Here is a 24,335-nt window from a genome sequence, read left to right as displayed (position 1 = left end):
AAGGCAGGCACCTTACCTTTAGCGCCACCGCCCGGCCCGTATTTGAATATTTAATGCCTGAAACTATTTATTATGAACAGCTTGGTAAATCATAATGGTGCCTCAATAAAAATTAGGGAAAAATAAATGAAAATAACAAATTCAAAAATAGAGGTGTTTATTGATTTATATAGTTTAAATAACTGACTTTGAGTATGGATTGAATAAATATATGTTGTGTAAGATCCTTAATCTTTCATTTCATTTGATTGCTTCTGATTTGGATTCATTCTCAGGTAATCTTAATAAATGGGGGCAACATTGGTAGTGCTTAGTAACCTCCGTAACAAACTTTACAAATTTCAGAAGCCGTGATTCATTTGTTTCTATGCCATTCTCTATCCAATGTATACTTTCCTAGTCCAGAGTTTTGTTCCTGGACCTCTCTTAGACCTCTACCCCAGCTGTTCCTTGACATTTAAATTTCCTTAGTCTCCGGCTATGCACTCTTGAGATCCTCATGCTCTGTATTTGTCTTGGGCCTCCCTTCGACTATATACCCCAGTGCTTTTCTGTTGTTCCCACTTTCCTTAATATTGGGCTATGGCTACATGCCAGTACCTTGTTGCTGTCTGGGCAATCAGCCTTGCTTAATTCTGCTAAAGTGGGTGTATGCAAGCCCTGATTCTGCAGTCTGGGTATATGTGATTGTAGAAAGAAGAGTTGGGTGGGGGAAAGAGGAGATTGGGTAAAGACTCTCTGGGGTTTCCTGAATTTATTTGCTGTCATCTCCAACCTTCCTCCTCTATCATATTAACCAAACTGAATCCTTTGGAGTTGGGGTGGAGAGGAAGGGAGAGAAAAGATGGTCTAGCTCTATTCCAAACTCAGGGAAATAAAAGGGAGATATATAGTTTAAAAAAGGTGGTTGTAGTGGGGTTCATGGGGAGGGAGTGAGGGGGAGGGCATGGGTGGAGGGAAGTGGACACTAGTGAAGGGAAATGTTGATGTTAATGTGCCTGAAATCTTGTCATGAATAACTGTAGTTGCGTGGTGACTAAATTTAACAAAAAACTGGTTATAGATTCTATCATAAGAAGAAAGGAGGCTGAATGGACTCCCCTCTCACTCTCTATGTATATAAAGATAAAAGTAAAAATTTGGGGGGCTGGAGAGATAGCATAAATGGTAGGGAATTTGCCTTGAACCCAGCTGATTCAGGACGGACAGTGGTTTGAATCAAAGCATCCCATATGGCTCCTTGAGCCTGCCAGGAATAATCCCTGAGCACCATCGGGTTTGACCCAAAAAAATAAAAAATAATAATTTTTTAATTGAGCTGAAAAGATGAATGCTTTAATTGAATGCTTAATTGAATGACTGTTTAATTGAAAAGCAGCAGAAAGGAGGATATATTTGAATTGAATTCTGAAGGACAAGCTTAATTTTTCCAAGGCAGAGTAAGAAAGATTTTCTAGGTCACCCATTTGAAATGTTTGGCAGTGAAAAAAGAAAATAGAAGCTACTAAAGTCTAAAAGGAAATGTTAATATTTTTCACTGGGGAGATGGCTCAAAGGCTGGAGCACATGCTTTGCATATGGGAGGCCCCACTTTCAATCCTAGTACTGCATAATCCCTGGAGCATTGCCAGGAGCAACCCCTGAAATCCACTGCCTGTGGACCCAAAACACCAAATAAGCTGGCAAAAGATTTTATTTTCCCCCTTAAGCAGGGAGAAACATTGAACTTTATTTTTCTGAAGTTTTTTTGGTCACATCTGGCTGTGTTCAGGGCTTATGGGCTCTGCTCAGGGATCACATATGGCATACAACCATATGGAGTGCAAGGGATCAAATCCTGGCTGGCCACTTGAAAGGCGATTACCCAATCTGCTGTACTATATCTCTTGTTCGACGAAAGTTTGTTTCTTTTTGGACACATTTTTGACTATGCTTAGAGTGTACCTCTGGACCTGTGCCCCTGGTAGAACTTAGGGGACCTTATGTTGAACTGGGGTTTAAATCCAAATCACATGTGTCCAAGGCAAACTTCACAATGCTGCCAGTGGTCCTCAAACTATGGCCCGCCGGCCACATATTGTATTTGTATCTGTTTTGTTTCTTCATTGCAAAATAAGATATATGCAGTGTGCATAAGAATCCGTTCATAAGTTTTGTTTTTACTATAGTCAGACCCTCCAGTGGTCTGAGGGACAGTGAACTGGCCCCCTGTTTAAAAAGCTTGAGGACCCCTGCGTAGAACTCTCAGCCAACAAGCTGAACTTTTTTTTGTTTGTTTGTTTTGGTTTTTGGGTTACTCTTTTTGCTTTAGAGCTTGCTATTCTGAAATAATTTGACGGGTTAGCAATTTGTCTTGAATTCAGGCTGGATTACTGATAAAAGCCTTGGGCCCCTTATGCAACTATGGTCATTTGGGCTGTAGATGTATGGTTTAAGGTTGTGGCTTCACTCACATATTTGGTGGTTGTTGGGCCACTCATTCTTGGCACTCATAATCTGTGAACTTGCAGCACTTGGCTACACTTAAAGGAAAAGTAGAAACAGTAAAGCCTGATTACCTGAGCTTCTAGTTCCCACAGTGTCTAGTCCCACAGGGCTAGAGTGGTGATGCAAGTGGTGTAGGGTGTCTGCCTTGCACGTGCTAACCTAGGACAGACCCGGTTCTATCCCCCCCCCCCAGTCCCATATGGTCCCCCAAGCCAGGAGCGTGGTGTGGCCCCCCCCCCCAAAAAAAAAGTCACAAGATCAGTTTAGACTGAATGGAGACCTATTTAAAACCTACCTTTTAAATTCAACCCTTTTATGATAGGAGTGACAGTTTCATTTCAAAAGTGGTGTACTGGGGGGGGGGGGAATGACACTGAGTGGTAGCTTGGAGGTAGGCCGGTGGTTCGAATCCCGTATGGTCCCCCGTGCCTGCCAAGGGAGCGATTTCTGAGGGAAGAGCTAGGAGTAACCCCTGAGCACTGCTGGGTGTGACCCCCCCAAAAGTGTTGTACTGGAATGGGAAGAATTTGTGCCCTTTCTAACTATCCCCAACAACTTATTGTGAAAATTTACATATAGGTGGCCAATTTTAGGAATTTTAAAGTGAATACTTGTACAACTACCACCTAGATTCTATTATTAATATTTTTCAGGCTTAGGGAGATAATACAACAGATACAGTGTTTGCCTTGTAATATGTCTCACCTGGGTTTGTTCCTGGCAATCTCATATTACTCTTTTTTTTTTTGGTTCTTGGGCCATACCCGGCGGTGCTCAGGGGTTACTCCTGGCTGTCTGCTCAGAAATAGCTCCTGGCAGGCAGGGGGGACCATATGGGACACCGGGATTCGAACCAACCACCTTTGGTCCTGAATTGGCTGCTTGCAAGGCAAATGCCGCTGTGCTATCTCTCCGGGCCCATCATATTACTCTTATTACCCCCAGGAGTAAGTCTGAGTGCAGAGCCAGGAGTAACCCCAGGCACCTTTTTTATGGCCCCAAAACAAAAACAGTATTTTTTTCCTCCTACACATCTTATATGCCGGTAAATACGGGGCTTAGCTTGTTATGACAGTGTTTGCTGAGGTTAAACGCGCCCCCCCTTAATGAGGCCTCGCGTCCCACTATTTAAGAACCATTGGAATAGCCTATGAATGTCACAGTTTCTTGCTCAAATCCATCTATAGTTATATAATAAGAATTGCAAATTAACATTCTCTAGACATCAACCTTAAATGTCTGTTTATGTCCTCATCACTAGTATTGTTTTCATCGAGCAGGTTTTTTTTTTCTTTTGTGGGGGGCATACCTGGGAGTACTTAGGGTTATTCCTGGCTCTGCCTTGGCCACTGTACTATCATACTGGCCAGATAGTATCTGTACATATTGTTTTATCACTGAGTACAATATCAAGCCTTGGGCTTTTCATGTTTGAATTAACAGTGGGAATTTCCCTGACTTTCTTCATTTAATATTTATTGAGGGGCAGAAAGAGAACTCATTGGAGTGAGTGCTTTGCATGCAGCAGGCTCCTGGTATTATATAATCCCTGAACACTGAGCAGGGAGTAGCCTCTGAGCACCAAGTGAAGTGGCAAAACAAAACAACACAACAAAGCAAACATTTATTGAGGGCTAAAGCGATAGCACAGTGGATAATGTGCTTGCCTTGTTTGAAACCAACTCAGGTTCAATCCCCAGCATCACGTATGGTTATTCCTAAGCACCACCAGGTGTGACCCAAAAACAAACAAAGCATTGAGCATATGCTGCTAATAAGTATTATGCTTTAGGTAAAGAGACCTTGAGATATAAACAAGAATTTTCTTACTAGTAGATCAATAAAAGATACCATTTAATGCTTATGTTCAAGGACAAGTGTTTTTTTTGGCAGAGGTTGGGCCATACCCAAGATGCTCCAGACTCTGGGCTTGGGATCACACTCAGCCTTGAGTGGGGGACCGTATTTGTTGCTGGAGATCAGACCTGGGTTGGCTGAGTCCAAGACAAGCTAACCCCTGCACTATCTTATCCTAAGGGCAAGTTTGATTTTTTTTTTTTCGGAGGGGGGCACACCAGTGATGCTCAGGGAATACTCCTGGCTATATGTTCAGAAATTGCTCCTGGCTTGGGGGGACCATATGGGACACTGGGGGGATCAAACCACAGTCTGTCCTAGGTTAGTGCTGGCAAGGCGCTTACCACTCTGAGCCATGCTCTGGCCCCAGGGGCCATATGGAATGCGGGGATTTGAACCATTCTGCACTCTGGACAAACGCCCTACCTCCATGCTATCTCTCTGGCCCCAGGGCAAGTATTTTTTTTTTTTTTTGGTTTTTGGGCCACACCCAGCTATGCTCAGGGGTTACTCCTGGCTGTCTGCTCAGAAATAGCTCCTGGCAGGCACGGGGGACCATATGGGACACCGGGATTCGAACCAACCACCTTTGGTCCTGGATCGCTGCTTGCAAGGCAAATGCCGCTGTGCTATCTCTCCGGGCCCGTTGTTGTTTTTGGTTTTTGGGTCACACCTGGCAGTGCTCAGGGGCTACTTTTGGCTCTTTGCTCAGAAATCGCTCCTGGCAGGCTTGGGGGGCCATATGGGATGGCGGGATTTGAACCATCTCCTTCTGCGCCTAAGGCAAACACCTTACTGCTGTGCTATCTCTCTGGCCCCAAGATATCTTTTTTTTTTTTTTTTTTTTTTTTGTCGCTCAGGGGTTACTCCTGGCTATGTGCTCAGAAATCGCCCCTGGCTTGGGGGGACCATATGGGACACCGGGGATCGAACCGCGGTCCTTCCTTGGCTAGCGGTCCTTCCTTGGCTAGCGGTCCTTCCTTGGCTAGCGCTTGCAAGGCAGACACCTTACCTCCAGCGCCACCTACCCGGCCCCCCCCCCTTTTTTTTAAATAAGATGCCTTTTAAGTGTTCCTTTTGTATTTTCTCTATTTTTTGTTTGTTTATTTGTTTTTGGTTTTTTTTTGTTTTTTTGGGCCACACCCTGTGACGCTCAGGGGTTACTCCTGGCTATGCGCTCAGAAGTTGCTCCTGGCTTCTTGGGGGACCATATGGGACGCCGGGGGATCGAACCGCGGTCCGTCCTAGGCTAGTGCAGGCAAGGCAGGCACCTTACCTCCAGCGCCACCGCCCGGCCCCTTGTTTTTGGTTTTTGGGTCACACGCCCAACGGTGCTCAGGGGTTGTTACTCCTGGCTCTGCGCTCAGAAATTTCCTGGCAGGCTCCCCAGGATGAGATATGTGATACCAGGATTTGAAGCACCATCCGTCCTGGGTCAGCTGCATTCAAGGCAAACACCCTACCGCTGTGCTATCTCTATGGGCCCTGGAAATCTATTTCTTATATTTTTTGGAAGTGACTGAATCCTAACTTCAGAGTGATGTACAGTGTGCCTATACAGGGTGCCTTTCTTGCATGGTTCGCCTCAGGTTTAAATCTGGCACCGCATGTAGTTTGAGTATACCAGGCATGATCTTTAATACAGAGCAAGGAGTAATCCTTGAATACTGGTGAATCTGCCCCTCAAAATGATGACTTTAAATCACCTGAAATAGTTTGCAAAAAAAATTAAATTTATATTAAAAACCTAATTGTCATCTTTCTTTTATAGATCTTTCCATTTGGAAGCTACAAAAAACAGAATAAAATAAGTTTTGGTTGTTTAAGTGGTCATGGCTCAGATTTCCAGCAATAATGGATTTAAGCAGTGTTCATCTTCACATCTGGAACAGACAAGAACAAAAGAGGTGGACAAAGAAGAAGCATTACAGATGGAAGCAGATGCACTAGCCAAGCTGCAAAAGGACAGACAAGTGACTGATAATCAAACAAGCTTTGTGTTGTCAAACAGTACCAAACAAAAAGCACAAGTTTATAACAAACATGATTTTGATCTCATGGTGTTTCCTGAATCAGATACCAAAAAAAGAGCAGTAGATATTGATGTGGAAAAGCTCACCCAAACTGAACTAGAGAAAATATTGCTGGATGACAGTTTCGAGACTAGAACACCTGTATTGCCAGTTACTCCTGTTCTGAGCCCTTCATTTTCAGCACAGCTCTATCTTAGACCAACTATTCAAAGAGGACAATGGACACCTGGATTGTCGGGACCTTCCACTTTTGCTTTGCCTTCTATTTATCATTCGACTTATAGTAGTAAACAGACTGCATTCCAGAATGGCTTAAGTCCAAGGTTGCCTACTACTTTTCCATCTACAGAACCGATATATTTAAGTCTTCCAGGACAGTCTCCATACTTTTCGTATCCTTTGGCACCAGCTGCTTCCTTTCATCCACAAGCATGTTTACCTATCTATCGTCCAGTAGTCAGTCCTGACATGGCAAAATTGTTTGACAAAATAGCTAGCACTTCAGAATTTTTAAAAAATGGAAAGGCTAGGACTGATTTAGAGATTAATTCAAAAGCTACAATGAATAATCTACAGGCATCTCCAAAGTGTGAAGATATTAGTAAATTTGATTGGTTAGACTTGGATCCTTTAAGTAAGCCAAAGGTGGACAATGTAGAAGTGTTAGAACATGAAGAAGAGAAAATTGTGTCAGGTTTATTAGTAGAAGATCCTTGGGATGCTGTTCTTCTTGAAGAGAGATCACTAGCAAATAGTAATCATGAAAGAAAGGTCAATGGAAAATCTCTTTCTGGAGCAACTGTAACTAGAAGCCAATCTTTAAATATTCGAACATCTCAGCTTATAAAAATCCCAGGACAAATACCTCAGGTATGGTTGGTTGGTTGTTTTCTAATTTCTTAAATGTAGTAGCATAGTAGAAGTCTTATTTATATGCATGCTATATCAAGTAAAAAAAATAATTTTTTAAGCATTCTGTCTTTGCTCTTAGGCATTTTGGGTCTTAGATTATGGGTAAGGGATTAATAAATGTGTTTGAGCCAGTAGAAAAACTACTTGTTAAATTAATTTTATATTGCTAGGATTGTAAGTAATAATTAAAAATCTCGGGGCCGGGCGGTGGCGCTCGAGGTAAGGTGCCTGCCTTACCTGCGCTAGCCTAGGAGACGGACCGCGGTTCGATCCCCCGGCGTCCCATATGGTCCCCCAAGCCAGGAGCGACTTCTGAGCGCATAGCCAGGAGTAACCCCTGAGCGTCACCGGGTGTGGCCCAAAAACCAAAAAAAAAAAAAAAAAAAAAAAAAAAAAAATAATTAAAAATCTCTTGAGTTAGGTTCTGACTATCATTGAAGACATTTAGGATAATCTTTGTCATGTCTCATATATATATATATATATATATATATATATATTTTTTTTTTTTTTTTTTTTTTTTTTTGGTTTTTGGGCCAGTGCTCTGGGATTACTCCTGGCTCTGTACTCAGAAATTGCTCCTGGCAGGCTCTGGGGGCTCATATGGATGCCAGGAACCAACCCGGGTCCATCCTGGGTTGGTCATGTGTAAGGCAAACACCCTACCTCTGTATGCACACACTTTATATGTATGAATTTCTATGCTCACTTGAAAAAAAATTTGATAAAAAACATAACCTTAAATGTAGAGCAGGTTCAGTAGGGAGGGAAATTTAAAGACTGTTAAAATTGAATGAGTATATAATAGAAACATATAGACATTTAATAGTGCATCCTTTCAGTTTGTAAATTATTGGTGGCCTTCAGTAAGTTTGGAATCAACTGTAGGAGCTCTAGAAAAGTTTTTTTAATCTGAGAAGTTCTAAACACTTTTATTAAAAACAATATTTTACTTGTACTCAAGATAAAAATTTGGTCTGATTTCGGTCAAAAGGGCAAAATGAACAGAACACTGGTAATAGGCTGATGTTGAAAGTTTTTGGCATAAAGTTAACAAGTTTTCCTAATTGTTCATCTCCATTTCAAATTAAGTTCATATTTTTTGTTAGAAAATGAGATTGCAGAGGCTGCTTTTTAAAATAACTTTACATCCTTAAGTATTTATTTCCTGTAAAGATTTTATGCTTTGTTGTAAAAACTCTGAAGGGTTTTTTTTCTTTTCACTCAGCAAGCTTCCTGTTTCCTTTTAGTCTCTTGTTTTGTTAATAATCTGAATACTTCAGTTTAAATTTTTTTGTGTCCCAAACCAGAGAAAATTATAGTACTTAAACTTGACTTCTGGTATTTTAAGTTTAAGCTGGACATTTATAACTATAAATATAGTACTTTGAGCAGATATAAAAGATTATAGTAAGGGATCTATTCTGTAGATTTGTAGATACAAAGCTATTTATAATAGTTTTGCAAATATCTGTGCATAATAAACTTGTCTAAAAGTTGTATTAATATTGATACAGGGTCTGGAGAGAGTACAAGGTTTTAGTCACTTGGTTTGCATATGGTTAACCCAGTTCTTTTGTTTTGAGGTTACATCCAACTATGCTCTTGGTGATTCACTCAGGAATGAGGGGGCTTGAGGGACTATATGGGATGCTAGGGATCAAAACTGGATCACCTTTCAATGTAGAAGCCCTAATCGCTGTACTATTAATCCTGGACCCTGTTTACCCAGTTCTATCCCTAGCACCAAATAAGATTCCCCAAAACTCTGCTAGTTAGGAATGCTTCCTGAACACTGAGCCAGGACTAAGCCCTTTGCACATCTGGTTATGGCACTGCTCTCCCTTAAGGGGAAAACACCATTTACAGCAATAATTCATTGTTTATCCTCTTATGGAGGTGTGTGTATGTGTGTGACACACTAGCTAGCTGTACTTAGGGCTTTTTTTTGGTTTTGTGATCAGGGGTCACTCTTGGCCGTGTTCTGAGGACCATACGGATTGTTGGGGATTAATCCAGGAAGACCATTTGCAAGGCAAATACTTTACCTGTTGTAATACTTTACTGCCTTTTCTGGCCCCACCCTGTTTATCATAAAGAAAAATTAATCATCTGTCTGATTATTAGTTACTCTAAATAACTTACTGAAAGTGGTAAAATTAAAAGAAAAATTGTAATTCTGAAATGACCTTTTGAGGTGGGGTGTTTGGGCTACACCCAATGGCACTCAGTGGTTGCTCCTGGCTCTGCTCTCAGAAATTACTCCTGGCAGGCTCCAGGAATCATTTGGGATACCAGGGTAGGCTGCATGCAATGCAAAAGCCCTATCCATTGTGCTATTGCAACAGGCCCCAAGGAGGTGACCATTTTTGTTCTCAATATTAGTAACATAATTCATGTTTATTGTTTATAGTTGAAATCTTGGTGTTATGTTCCATTTAATTTGTGGTTAACATCACAAATCTTTTTTTTTTTTTTTTTGTAGCTTTAAACCTTTCTTGTGGTCTTTTATTGGGGGGTTGCAGTTTGGGCCACACATCTATAAAGTGCCTTACCTGCTATACTATCTCTCCAGTACCTTTTTTATGTTCTTATGTACTGATGAGTCCCTGTGAACTATTTTAAGTTCTCACTGCCCTTTTTTATCTTGCTTTTTGTTTGTTTCTGGGCCATACCCAGTGGTACTCAGAGGTTACTCCTGACAGACTCTGGAGACCATATGGGATGCCAGGGATCAAACTTGGGTCTGCTGCATGCAAGGCAAACACTCTACTCACTGTGCTATTATTTTGGCCCCATCACTGTCTTTTCCTTTTTTTTTTTTTTTTTTGGTTTTGGTTTTTGGGTCACACATGGTGACGCTCAGGGGTTACTCCTGGCTATGCACTCAAAAATCACTCCTGGCTCGGGAGACCATATGAGATGTTGGGATCGAACCCAGATCTGTCCTGGGTCAGCTGTGTGCAAGGCAAGCACCCTACCACTGTGCTATCACTCCTGCCCCATCACTGCTTTTTTTAAACCCTTAATCCACCATTCCCATCTCTTCTAATAGATGACCTTTTTAAAAGTAGTAAGGTTGGGACTGAAACATGTTACAGTGGTTAGGGCACATGTGGGGTATATGTGGTCCCCAGAGCATGACTGGGTATTGTCTTGAGGGCCCTGGGAACATTGTAGAGTGTGACCCTGGAGGTCCCCCTCACTGCTGAAGTGGTCTGAGTTTTCTGGGCACCACAGTAAACAGCATTACTTCTCTGGCCCTTATATTGAACCCTAAAGGCAGAGAATACCCTGTGGAATCCCTGACCTTCTGAAAACAGCTTGAGAGGCCACTCCCAATTAAAAAAAAAAAGTAAGGGCAGGACCTTTCTTATTTGTTCCTATTTTGATTTGAAAGGAACATATTCCTTTTCCCAAAGCATCTTTCATCTTACATCATTTCTGTCTCCCCAAAGTCTTTTTACTCATTACTCTGAAAAAACATTTCTTGTTCTTTGGGTTACACCCGGCAATGCTTGGGGGTTACTCTTGTCTCTGCACTCAGAAATTACTCCCTGGTGATTCTTAGGGGGATATATATATATGAGATTCCATATATATGGGTTGAATCCTGGTCAGGACTCAATTGCAAAGTGAATCTTCTCCCCACTGTATTGCTATGGCTCCTCCCATTACTCTTTAAGAAGGAATTTGTGCTTACTGTCTTTCCAGTTTCTCTTTGTCTTTGTGCTTAGTATGTTGCAGAACAAGTTTCTTATAACATTAAAACTAAGGATCAATTATGTAGTCTGTACTCAACCCCTTTTTCTCATTTGCAACAAATATTTTCTTTAAAATTCTCTTCTTCTTTTTTTTTTTTTTTTTTGGTTTTTTGTTTTTGGATCACACCCGGCAGTGCTCAGGGGTTATTCCTGGCTCCAAGCTCAGAAATTGCTCCTGGCAGGCACGGGGGACCATATGGGACGCCGGGATTCGAACCGATGACCTCCTGCATGAAAGGCAAACGCCTTACCTCCATGCTATCTCTCCGGCCCCTAAAATTCTCTTCTTGAAATTTACGTGGAACAATAAATGTTCAGTGCTTTCTTCAATTAAAAAAAAATTCTGGGGGCCAGAGAGATAGCATGGAGGTAAGGCTTTGCATGCAGAAGGACGGTGGTTCAAATCCCGGCATCTCATATGGTCCCCCAAGCCTGTCAGGAGCGATTTCTGAGTGTGGAGCTAGGAATGACCCCTAAGTACTGCTGGATGTGATCAAAAATAAATCAATAAATAAACTAAAATAACTTTAAAAAATAATTCTGTTCTATTGAGGGCCAGAGAAATTGTACAGTGAGTAGGGTGCTTGGCTTGCATGTGGCTGTCCTGGATTTGATTCCTGGTCTACTGAGACCTTACAAGAGTGAGCCCTGAGCACAGCAAGGTGTGCCCTCGAAGCAAAAAATTTTATTCTGTTTGACTCTAGCTATATTTTTTCTAGTTTTCTTTATGTGTGTGTGGCGGGGGGAGGAGGCACAATTGGTGGTGCTCGGGGATCACTCTCTGATTTGGGCTGGGCTCTGGGCACCTTATGTAGTGCTGGAATTGAACCTAGGACAGGCACAGTTGCAAGGCAATCACCTTAACCTGCTGTACTCTCTCGGGACCCCTAGTTTATTCTTTACCTAGCTTTTAAACAGAGGTATTCTTCTAAGATTTTGTTGTTTGTTTTACTGTTACCTTTTCTCCTTTTGTCAGTGCTTCAAGGTACAAAGTTTGAAAGCTTCTGGCTAGACTCTTGAGAGATAAGACTCTTCTCCATTGCTATCTATGGTTGAGATGCTTCAATGATTAATTTTACATCGACTCAACTGGACTGTGGAGTGGTCATGGCCATTGGTTAAACATTCTGTATTGTGCTTTTAAGGGTGTTTCAAGTCTGTCAAGTCTGAATCACTAGACTGTAAAGGCAGATTGCCTTGCTTTGCCTTGCCTTGCCTTTCCTAAAGTTGGTGGGCTTCGTGTAGTTAGTTGAAGACCTGAATAGAATTAAAAAGCTGGAGGCCTGAGTGATAACATACTGGTAGGGCATTTGCCTTGCACACTGCCGACCTGGGATAGGCCCAGGTTCGATCACCCATCATCTCAGATAGTCCCCAAGCCTGCCAGGAGCTATTTCTGAGCACAGAGCCAGGAATAATGCCTGAGGGCTATCGAGTGTGGCCCAACACCCCCCCCCCCCAAATCCCCCAAAATCAGAAACCTAAAATTAAAAGGCTGATCTTGCTGTCAGTAAACTGGAAAATTTTCCTACCACACTGCCTTTGAACAAGGACACACATCCTGTCTCCCACCCCCATTGTTAAACTCAAACACCAACTCTTCCCAGAATTTGAACTTGCCAGGAACAATCTGGGGACTTGTGGCTTTGTTCTGAGGATTGAACCAAGGTCACCTGCTTGCAAAGCAAGAATCTTAACCTTTCTCTTAAAAGTTGAAAGGGGTGATTAAAAACAAACTTCGTTAGTGTTAGGGACTTGGGACAACTGCAGGCAACGTTCAGATCAGTGGTGCAGGTATAAGGGTTCATGGGACCATGACATGCCAGGGATTGAACTCAGCCTGTACACATCCCAACATGTATTCTATCACTTTGAGCCATTTCATCAGCCTCCCAAAGGGATGATTTGATGTTTAGGTTATTTTTTTGTGGTAAGCAAAAATACAGGTTTCCCTTCCCCTTCCCCTCCCCTCCCCCCTCCCCCTTCCCCTCCCCTCCCCCCTCTCCTTCCTCTCTCCCCTCTCTCTCTCTCTCTCTCTCTCTTTCTCTCTCTCTCTCTCTCTCTCTCTCTCTCTCTCTCTCTCTCTCTCTCTCTCTCTCTATTTGTACTACTGTCAATGAGGGGGCTTCATGCATATCACTTTATCCCCTCCTTTTAGCATCCAGTTCTTCACCAGAGTGATCAGTTCCAACTTATTGCTATGGTAGTTGACAGTGCAGTTACTGGTAGCTTCATTTATTACTTTTTGTGGTAAGCTTCATGTCATTGGTTGGTCTTTCTTCCAGTGTCTGGATATTATTACCATACTGTCTTTTATTTTTCTTATATCCCTCTGATGAGTGATATTGTTCTATGTCTATCTCCTTCTGATTCATTTCATTCAACATAAAAATCTCCGTGTTTATCCATGTATAAGCACATTTCATGACCTCATATTTCCTAATAGCTGCATTGTGTAGCTGTACCAGTTTCTTAGCCACTCATTTGTTGTCAGGCACCTTGGTTGTTTTCATATTTTGGCTATTGTAAATTGTGCTGCAATGAACATAGGAGTGCAGAGGGCATTTTTGTATTGTGTTTTTTTGTTTCTAAGTTATATCTCTACTATTGATATATGAGAGCTCATATATGCTCTCATATGAGAGCTCAGTATCCAATTTGTTTTAAAGGAATATCTATATATTTTTTCAGAAAGGAAACGACATCTTGGTTTCAAATTTGATTTTCTAACTAGGGCCACTAGGACTCTAAAGAAATTGTTGCTTATAAGGGTGGGAATGAAAAAACTTTATGAAGTGTAAATAAAACTCCCTAAAATCATGTTTGATAACTGCTATGTCAAGTTCATCACAAATGTATGTAAGCAAATTTTAACTTTTTTTTGGAGAGGTTTTTGGGTCATATCTAGCTGTGCTCAGGGTTTACTTCTTAGCTTTACATTCTGGTTAGCAGTTTTCACATGTGGTGTCAGGGTTCATACCTGGCAGAAACCTTAATTCCTGTATTATGTCCACAGTCCCTTTCTAAATGAACCAGGAGTTGCCCTTTGAGTTGGATATAAAGTTCTAAAATATCTAAGATTCAATAATATTTGATTTTTCAAAGAGCCTTCACTTTAAGCTAAACATATTACAAGATATGATAAAAAGGTATTTAGTCAGATTAAACTCTTAGAAGCGATTGGTTGCTGATCTCTCTCACTCTCTCCCGCCTTTCCCCTCCCTTCTTTCCCCCTCCCTCCCTCCCACCTTTCCTTTCCTTATTTTCATATGTTTATGCCAGAGATTGAATCAAGACATATGATCTATCATGGAAAAACATTACTAGCACCTTTAATAGGTTTTCTCATGTGATGTGAGGGCAAGCAAGTTAGCAGGTAGACATTGCAGACAAACAAAAAGTTCAGAGGCAGGATAGCTTAATCATGCATATTATAGGAACAGGATATGATTCAGGCATACTGAAACATAGAAATGATTTGGGAAGTTCTGCAAAATAAATTTAGATTAGATTGTCTAACTTGAAGTGTGTCAGACCAGATTTGTTAGTAGTAGTGCAGTCTGTTTTCTACCGTGTTTGTTTCAATAACACGAATTTTTGTATATAATTAGTAAATACAGGTTTGAGGCCAATATAATTCATTTAAACAATCTTTCTTTTTAAGCTAATAATGAACGTTAATCACAATTAAGGAAAAAGCATTAGTAATATAAGAATATACTATGGAAAGTACTAAAAATCCTGTGAAAGTGATGTCTCTTAAGTGAAAATTATAGCTGGTTGAATAACTTTGAGAATGGTTTCACATTCCTACAACATTAAGTGGGAAGCAGTGAATGAAAATAGAGGAACTGTAAAGACATTATCTTTACATTAAAAATATGTGTTTGGGGGCTCAGAGAGATAGCATGGAGGTAGGACGTTTACCTAGCATGCAGGATGGTGGTTCAAATCCCGGCATCCCATATGGTCCCCCGAGCTTGCCAGGAGCAATTTCTGAGCATAGAGTTAGGAGTAACTGCTGAACACTGCTCGGTGTGCCCCCCCAATGTGTTTGATATTTGCATCCTGCTTTATATTTTAACTTCATTAAAATTGTTATTGACCAGAAACAAATGGCCCCAGGAATCTATTTTAGGGCCAAAGAACTATTATGGGGGGGGGGGTAAGGTGCTTGCCTTGAATGCAGCCAACCCCCTTTGGTTTTTGGGTCACACCCGGCAGTACTCAGGGGTTACTCCTGGCTCTATGCTCAGAAATCGCTCCTGCCAGGCTCAGGGGACCATATGGGTTGCCAGGATTCGAACCACTGACCGTCTGCATGCAAGGCAAATGCCTTACCTCCATGCTATCTCTCCGCCCCCCAAAAATATTTTAAAAGTTGAATCCATATCTTAGGAAATAAATATAGGAGTTCAAGATTTAAAATCTGGGTTCAGAGAGATAGTACAGTAGGTAGTACACTTACTTGCCTTGCACACCTACCAGAGTGTGATTCCCCAGCATCACTTGACATCGTTTTAGCACCACCAGGCGTAACCTTTGAGCATTGCTCTGTGTGGCTCAAAAACAAACAAAAAAAGATTCCAAGGACTGAAGGAAACCTTTGATAATGCTAGGTGTAAACTTTGGAGATGTAACTATGCTTGTATTTAAAAATAATAGTAACAATTATTACATTGGTTTTTGGGCCACATTCAACAGTGCTTGGGGACTACTCGCAGTGGTCCTCAAACTATGGCCTGCGGGCAACATATTGTATTTGTATCTGTTTTGTTTCTTCATTGCAAAATAAGATATATGCAGTGTGCATAAGAATTCATAAGTTTTGTTTTTACTATAGTCAGACCCTCCAATGGCCTGAGGGACAGTGAACTGGCCCCCTGTTTAAAAAGTTTGAGGACCCCTGGCTCCTCCTTGTTGGGTTATTCCCAGTGAGGCTGAAGAACCATCCTAGGCTCCCTACATATACCGTATTTTCCGGCGTATAAGACGACTTTTGAAACAAAGTCAACCGACAATTGGGGGTCGTCTTATACGCGGAGTATATCCCAAAAAATGTTTCAATATGCCGCTAAACGAAACAAACAAACAAAAATTCAGGCTGCAGAGTTTCCAAATCCCTCTCTTGTGGGCTCCCAAACAGTACTCAGTAGATCTGGGGGCCACTTCTGGCAAAACCCAGCTAACCGTGTTGGTGGTTCAGTGCTAGGGTCCGAGGATGGGGTGTTGTTTGGTTAATGTACTGGGGGAGATTAACTGATGCCACCAGGGAATTGCCAGAAAAGGTGCCTATGATAAGGGACCAATCACTGCAAAGCTGCTCAGATCGCCTCTCTGACTCAGCCAATCCAAGCAGGCTTTTGATGCATGTAAATTAGATAATGTTCTGGACCCGAATCTACACTATCAAAAGCCTGCTCAGATTGGCCAGAGTCAGAGAGGAAGTCTATTACAGTAGAACCTTTGAACCTTTGCTTGTTGTGATTGGCTCACTGTGATACATACAGTTGCAGCACAGGAACATTCTGTCTGATACAGCGAATATAGGCCTAAACCTACGTTTTAACTGCAAAATTAGGGAGTAGTCTTAGACGCCGGAAAATACCGTAGGTTAACAACAATTCAAGCTATCTCTTTAAGTCCTATGCTTATGCTTTTGGAGAGGTTGTACACTTGGCAGTGCTCAGATATAACTCCTAATTCTGCATTCAGGAATCACTTCCTGCAGGCTTGGGGAACCGTAAGGGATGCTGGGATCTAATGTGGGTCAGCTACGTGCAATGTAAGTGTCCTACCCACTATACTCTCTCTCTGGCCCCTTTGTGCCATTACTTTTTTTTATTATAATAATAATTTTTATTTTGACCAAAGTGGATTACATATCTTTCACAGTAATATTTTAGGTACAAGTTGACATTGAATCAGGGGAATTCTCATCACCAAAATTGTCTTCCCTCCACCCCTCTTCCCAGCATGAATCCCATAACCCTCCCTTACCTCCCAGGCTGCTAGTATAACTGGTTCCCTATATGTCTAGCTTGTTGTAGATTGGATATCAATTCTGTTGTTGTTGGCTTTGGGTTTGGTGTTCAAATCCGATCATTTTTATTACTACTAGTGATCATACAACTATTTGGTCTTGGTACCCTCCATTATTTCCCCCTCAATTTGAGAGGCAGAACAAAATGGTTCAAGTTATATGGTTCTGTTTGAAGAAAAAAAAATGGGGTAAAAATCAAACAAGCAAAAATGGGTGGAGTCCTTCTAGAGGCTATAAATATTAATTTGAGAGAAGAAAGGGAGAAAGGAAGAGAAACACAACAATACAAAAAGAAAAATCAAACAAAAAATCCAAAAAGCACCACAGCAATAAAGACAACCACCACACAATAACCACGGTCTTGAAATAAAAACAAAACAAAGCACAAAAAATGAAAACAATAGCGACAACAATAACAAAACCAAAAAATTATTTTATGCTGCTGCTTTTTTCTTTTCTTTCTTTTTTTTTTTTTTCTGCATAGGTACAGTAAATATTAGGGAAAATAGAAAGGGAATTCTCTTGGCCTAAGAGATACAGGGTTGCTCTGCCCTTGAATTTTACTGTTATGGGAATAACTACAGACTCCATATACGTTCATTTACTCTCCCCTAGGTCCTTTTGTGGTGTATGGAAAACTTCTGCTCCGTCATGAATGATAAAATTGGACCTCTGTATCTAGAGATCTTGGTATCTGCACAGATCAAAGAATGGAGCCTATGATGAAGTCTTTCTTTACAGTTCTAAAAGTTCTGTTCCATCACTGTTGTTTTAATCAGTCTTCTGTAGTTGGTGGTCTTGGTTTTTGCACTGATCCTAGGATGAAGCCTAGGATAGAGTCTTTCATTATGTTTCCAGAAGACCTGTTCAGTTGCAGTTGTCTCAGTCAGACCTCTAGAATTAGAGATCTTGGTTGTTGTACAGATCGTACGCCAAAGCCTAGACTAGGACTTTTTTTTTTAGATTTGAAGCTATTTTATTTACAAGTTTACATTAACACAATGAAAGAAACACAGAATTGAAGCTTAGTTAATAGTAGTAGTGTGACAACAGGTATCATTTTGATGATTACATTATTTTAAACAACAAACTACATGGAGAAATTTATGCCAATAAAATTCTTGGTCATAATATTAAGAAATACAATATATAAATTGAAAATATGATTGCTTAAAGTTTGAAAGTGAAATGAACTCATTGGGACAGTCAGAGCTGAACATGATGTGATGGGCAGGTGGAGATGCTCCGACTCAAATGAAAATGCTCGGTTAACGAGGAAAAGCAGTTTGTGGGGTTGGGGCTCCTCAGCCAAGTATTCTCACAGACTAGGACTTTTTTATTGGTCCCAGGATAAGTTCTGCCCAGTCATGGTTGTCACAGTCAGTCTTCTGTAGATAGTGATCTTGGCTTTTGCACCGAAGAATGACATGTCTTCTGATTTCATCCTATCGTTTGATGGTGAAGTAAGACAACCTGCTCTTAGATCAAGTTGCTATCATTTCCTTATTGTTAGGATATCATATCATAACATGGCACATGTTTGGTGTCAGAGCAGTATTAAGAATGTCCCAGAGGGAGTTTGGTTCCTGGAGCTGTTACTATAAGGAGTTTTGTTTCAGTTAGGAATTTATTTACACAAATAATGATTTTGACTAATCAGTCTTAACTATTTTTGTGAGTTTGTTTATTTGTTTATTTGGTTTTTGGACCATACTAAGCCACGCAGAGGGGTTACTCCTGGAGCTGCGCTCAGAAATCACTCTTAGCAGGCTTGGGGGACCATATGGAATGTCGATGATCAAATCTGGGTTTGTCCTAGGTTTGCAGCATGCAAGGTAATGCCCTGTTGCTGTGCTATCGTTCTGGCCCCAAGCTTAATTTCATTCATTCATTCATTCATTCATTCATTCATTTTTGGTTTTTGGGTCATACCCAGTAGTGCTCAGGGGTTACTCCTGGCTCTATGCTCAGAAATAGCTCCTGTCAGACTTGGGGGACCATATGGGATGCTGGGATTCAAACCACTGTCTGTTCTGGATTGGCTGTGTGCAAAGCAAACACCCTACTGCTGTGCTATCTCTCTCCGACTTGTTTTGTTTGTTTTTATTTTTTGGGTCACACCTGGCAGTGCTCAGGGGCTTCCCTGGCTCTATGCTTAGAAATCGCTCCTGGCAGGCTTGGGGGACAATATGGGTTGCTGGGATTCGAACCACTGTCCTTCTGCATGCAAGGCAAATGTCCTACCTCCATGCTATCTCTCTGGCCCCCCAGCTTTCTTATTTTTTAAGTTGTGGCTTTGTAGAACCCAAGTCAAGTTTCTTAGGTCTTGCCTCACCCTCAGCCACATTTCCCATTGTGCATTTTCATGTAGAAAGGACTGCCTTGTTTTAGAAGGAAGCTATAAAATAATTATTCCCCGATATATTTTTTTATTTTTTTTTTTTTTTTTTGGTTTTTGGGCCACACCCAGTGACGCTCAGGGGTTACTCCTGGCTATGCGCTCAGAAGTCGCTCCTGGCTTGGGGGACCATATGGGACGCCGGGGGATCGAACCGCGGTCCGTCTCCTAGGCTAGCGCAGGTAAGGCAGGCACCTTACCTCGAGCGCCACTGCCCGGCCCAAAGTTTTTTTGTTTTTTTTTTGTTTTTTTGTGTGTGTGGTTTTTGGGTCACACCCGGCAGTGCTCAGGGGTTACTCCTGGCTCTATGCTCAGAAATTGCTCCTGGCAGGCACGGGGGACCATATGGAATGCCGGGATTCGAACCTATGACCTTCTGCATGAAAGGCAAACACCCTACCTCCATGCTATCTCTCCAGCCCCTATTCCCCGATATATTTTAATTTAATTTTCTGACAAAATCTTGTATGCCATGGACATTGAAATCAATTATGGCTCTTGAAATATATATATAGGGGCCGGGCGGTGGCGCTGGAGGTAAGGTGCCTGCCTTGCCTGCGCTAACCTAGGACGGACCACGGTTCAATCCCCCGGCGTCCCATATGGTCCCCCAAGAAGCCAGGAGCAACTTCTGAGCGCATAGCCAGGAGTAACCCCTGAGCGTCACAGGGTGTGGCCCAAACCCCCCCCCCAAAAAAAAGAAATATATATATGATACTTTCATTCACTTAATTTTGAATAGAGATTGTTCATTTAATTAAAAAAAAAAACTACCCTGCTGTTTGGCTCTGCTTGAGTGATGAATTTATTTCCCCAAATGTTGCAAACAAAGTGTTGAGATTAAAGACTCAAACTTTTGAATGACTCTTAGGTTATTTGTAATATTAGTTTATTGACATAGAAAAAGACCCTTAACTCTTTTTTTAAGTTTTTGGGCCACACCCATAACGCCCAGGGTTTACTCCTGGCTATCTGCTCCTGGCTTGGGGGGACCATATGGAACGCTGGGGGATCGAACGTAGGTCCGTCCTATGCTAGTGCGGACAAGCCTTACCGCTTATTCACTGCTCTGGTAACTCTTAACTCTTAAACATCATTCTCTTACGTAAAGAACCAGCTGCTTTCTCAGAATAGGGACCCAAATTTAATATATAAAATTCCTGGCTCATTAGGGGAGTCCCAGGTGTTCTTAATCTTTCTATTTTCTAACCCTCGTGCCAGTTATAGTTACTGTTTGGTAAAGGGTTTATTTCATTTTGCAATGTAATTGTCACATAACATGTTCATTTGGGTGTAGTTATACCAAAATATAATGATTTTATGTTATATAAAATATATATAAATGCTTTTCAGAATAAGTTAACATTCATCATCACATATTGGTGCTCAGGGGTGCTCTTGGCTCTCTGCTCAAAGTTTATTTCTAGTGTTGTTCAGGGGATGATCACTTGTGATGTTTGGGGTCAAAAGGAGGTTGGCTACATGCAAGAAGTGTCTTAGCCCCTCCACTATCTAAATTTTTTTTTTTTTTTTTTTTTTTTGGTTTTTGGGTCACACTCGGCACGCTCGGGTTCCTCCTGGCTCTATGCTCAGAAATCGCCCCTGGCAGGCACGGGGGACCATATGGGATGCCGGGATTCGAACCACTGTCCTTCTGCATGGAAGGCAAACGCCTTACCTCCATGCTGTCTCGCCGGCCCCTATCTAAATTTTTATTTGGTTTTGGTTTGGGGCCACACCCACGAGCTCAGGTGTTAGAAATCACTCTTAGAATCTGCCCTTAGAAATCACTCCTGGCGGGCTTGGGGACCATATGGGATGCTGGAAATCGAACCTAGGTTGGTCGTGTGCAAGGCAAACGCCCTACCCACCTACTATTACTCTGGCTCCTCTTTTGAAGATTTTGAACAGAAATATCTTTTTTTTTTTTTTTTTTTTTTGTGGTTTTTGGGTCACACCCGGCAGTGCTCAGGGGTTACTCCTGGCTCCATGCTCAGAAATTGCTCCTGGCAGGCACGGGGGACCATATGGGACGCTGGGATTCGAACCGATGACCTCTTGCATGAAAGGCAAATGCGTTACCTCCATGCTATCTCTCCAGCCCCCAGAAATATCTTAGAATGTATCCCTTTCTTATTAACCAATAGAAAGTGCAATCTGCATCTACATATTTTTTGTGTTTGGGCTATCTATGCCCAGTGGTATTTGAGATACATTACCAGTATTGTTCATGAGAAAATGTGTTGCTGGATTGAAGTTAGTACTTCTGAATACAAAGTATGTACTCCAGTTAATAAGCTATCTCCCTATTCATATTTCTATTTATTTTTGTTGTAGTGCCAAGAATGGAAACCAGAGCTCATATCTGGAAAGCATGTATGCTACTACTTAGCTACATTACCTTTTCCAGTTTCTCTCTCTGAGCAAGTAAACCAAAGGATAGTTAAATAAGATTTAGTTGGCATTACTTTTACAAGTAATTATAAAAATTACAAAATTACAAAGAAAATCTAAAATTTAGTATTTTGTTATTTTGTTACTGATATGGTTTATTTTCCCTCTGTACCTTAGTGTTCATGTTATTAAATATACCTGTGGGCCTGGGGATATTTTTCTCTACCCATATTTTAGTTTATAGAGTGTATATATATATATAAAAATCTGGTTTGGTATAGATAAACTGGTGGTGCTCATTTATCAGCCCTCATCATGGTGCCACTAAAGATATTTGTTTGAGGATTAACTGAGTTGCCTGATGTTGTTTATCTTTGAGGATATTTTCTTCACTCATTTAGTTTCGTGGGCCTCTACATGTTTTTTCTATTGGTTTTCTGTTGTTTTTACTGTGTTGGAGATGATTCTTAGTAGTTAATCCCTCTGGAAGATTCTGAAGATTTAGATTGCGTGCTTTCTTCTCTGCTCATCCTCACGGTATGACCATAAGTATAACTGTGAGAAGTGTATAATTTGTTGAGTAGCTCTTCTGGAGCTGTGATGTGGATCCATAGTATGCTGCATACTATGATCTATCTGATCTTGATCGATCTGGAATAGGCCCAGTGGTATTAACCAGAGAGACAAGCCTCATTTGGGATGGTAGCCTTCTGCTTGCTGGCTCTACCATCCCAAATGAGACTTGTCTCTCTGGTATACATATGCATATGCATATATGTAAACATATACATGAATGTATATATTACATACATATATGAAGCCTTTAATTCAGCCCCTGAAGTTTCAGAACAAAAGGAAAAGAAAAAAATCACACTTGTGCTATGTTGCTTAGAAATATGTTGATTATGTTCTTTTTAAAAAAATAATAATTTTTTGATTACAGAAAGACCCAAATGGAACCAGTAGTTTGCTGACTGAAAGTTCTCATCTACGAGAAACTGAAGCACAGAATGGAGAGGTCACAGCTTTTTGTCAGTCCATTACAAAGTAAGGAATTTTTCTTTATGAAAGGTACTTTTTTAAATTAAGTGCTTATTTTAAAATTCATCTGAATGCTAACTTAGTGTTAATAATTCTAAAATATTTTATATTTTATTTTCAGTCCCTGGCTAAAATTTTGCGACATTTAATTGAATATTAACTTAAACTGCTGCGGAACCCATTAGGCTTCTTATTTTTTTGTTTGTTTGTTTGTTTGTTTGTTTTGGGCCACACACATAACGCCCAGGGGTTACTCCTGGCTATGCTGTTCAGAAATTGGTCCAGGCTTGGGGGGGGGAGCATTTGGGATTGGAGGGGGTTTAGCGCATGCAAGGCAAACACCCTACCGCTTGTGCCACTGCTCCAGCCCACCCAGTAGGTTTCTTAATACAAGAAGAAAAAAAATAGTTGAAGTCAGGTTATAGACTTCTGTTAATCTGTTAATAAACAAAAAATATATATGTATATATTTAATATTATCTATTGGTAAGCAAATTGTAACATGCCAAAATTTTCTCAACTAGTTAGTAACACAGATTTTTGTCTCTGGTTCAATATATTTTCTTTCCATTATATTGCTATAGCAGTTAGGACTGTTAAGATTACTTGACACTAGTCTTAAACTATTAGTTTATTGGCTCATAAAACTCACATAACAGGAAGAATGAGGAAGAGCTCCTGATAGAAATATTGAGTAATGCATTCACTGTAATTTATCTACTATCCTTGCAGATTCTTTCATAATTTCCTTTGTTTACTTTCCTTCCTCCATGCTTGCTTTGCTTTTTCTTTTTTCTTTTTTCTTTCATTTTTGGACTATACTTGGCAGTGCTCAGGGATTACACCAGATCTTTTAGGAATTACTTCTAGCAGGCTTGGGGAACCATATGAGGTGCCAATGATTGAACCCAGATTGACCAGATGTATGTCAGGTGCCTTGACCGCTCTGTATCTCCTTGGCCCCCTCCATGCATATTTGTTTAATTTTTTTCTTATTGCAGGCAGAACTTTGGGGTTTTATTTTTGTTTTTTTGGGCAACCTACCTAGTTGTGCTTAGAATTTACTCTTAACTATGCTAATGGATCACTCTTAGTGTTGTTCAGGGGAATCATATGTGGTGTTTCGGATTGAATTGAGCAGAAGACTACAGCATACAAGACAAATACCGTATTTGCCGGCGTATAAGACGACCCCCTAATTTTGCAGTTAAAACATAGATTTAGGCCTATATTCGCTGTATCAGACAGAATGTTCCTGTGCTGCAACTGTATGTATCACAGTGAGCCAATCACAACAAGCAAAGGTTCAAAGGTTCTACTGTAATAGACTTCCTCTCTGACTCTGGCCAATCTGAGCAGGCTTTTGACAGTGTAGATTCGGGTCCAGAACATTGTCTAAATTGCAT

At 40.9% G+C, this 24,335-nt stretch overlaps 1 protein-coding gene across 1 annotated transcript in view; it reads left to right on the top strand.

Annotated features, from left to right (window-relative positions):
* PIK3C2A (phosphatidylinositol-4-phosphate 3-kinase catalytic subunit type 2 alpha) overlaps positions 1-24,335 on the top strand; it is a 118,464-nt gene that overhangs the window by 20,539 nt on the left and 73,590 nt on the right. The window contains exons 2-3 of the mRNA XM_049780982.1: positions 6,116-7,247; positions 22,832-22,935. Of these exons, the coding sequence (XP_049636939.1) occupies positions 6,177-7,247; positions 22,832-22,935 (1,175 nt within the window). The 5' untranslated portion in view covers positions 6,116-6,176. The remainder of the gene's footprint in view (positions 1-6,115; positions 7,248-22,831; positions 22,936-24,335) is intronic.

Source organism: Suncus etruscus, chromosome 9 (genome assembly GCF_024139225.1).
Source record: "Suncus etruscus isolate mSunEtr1 chromosome 9, mSunEtr1.pri.cur, whole genome shotgun sequence".
NCBI lineage: Eukaryota > Metazoa > Chordata > Mammalia > Eulipotyphla > Soricidae > Suncus > Suncus etruscus.
This window is presented reverse-complemented; position numbering and strand designations above follow the sequence as displayed.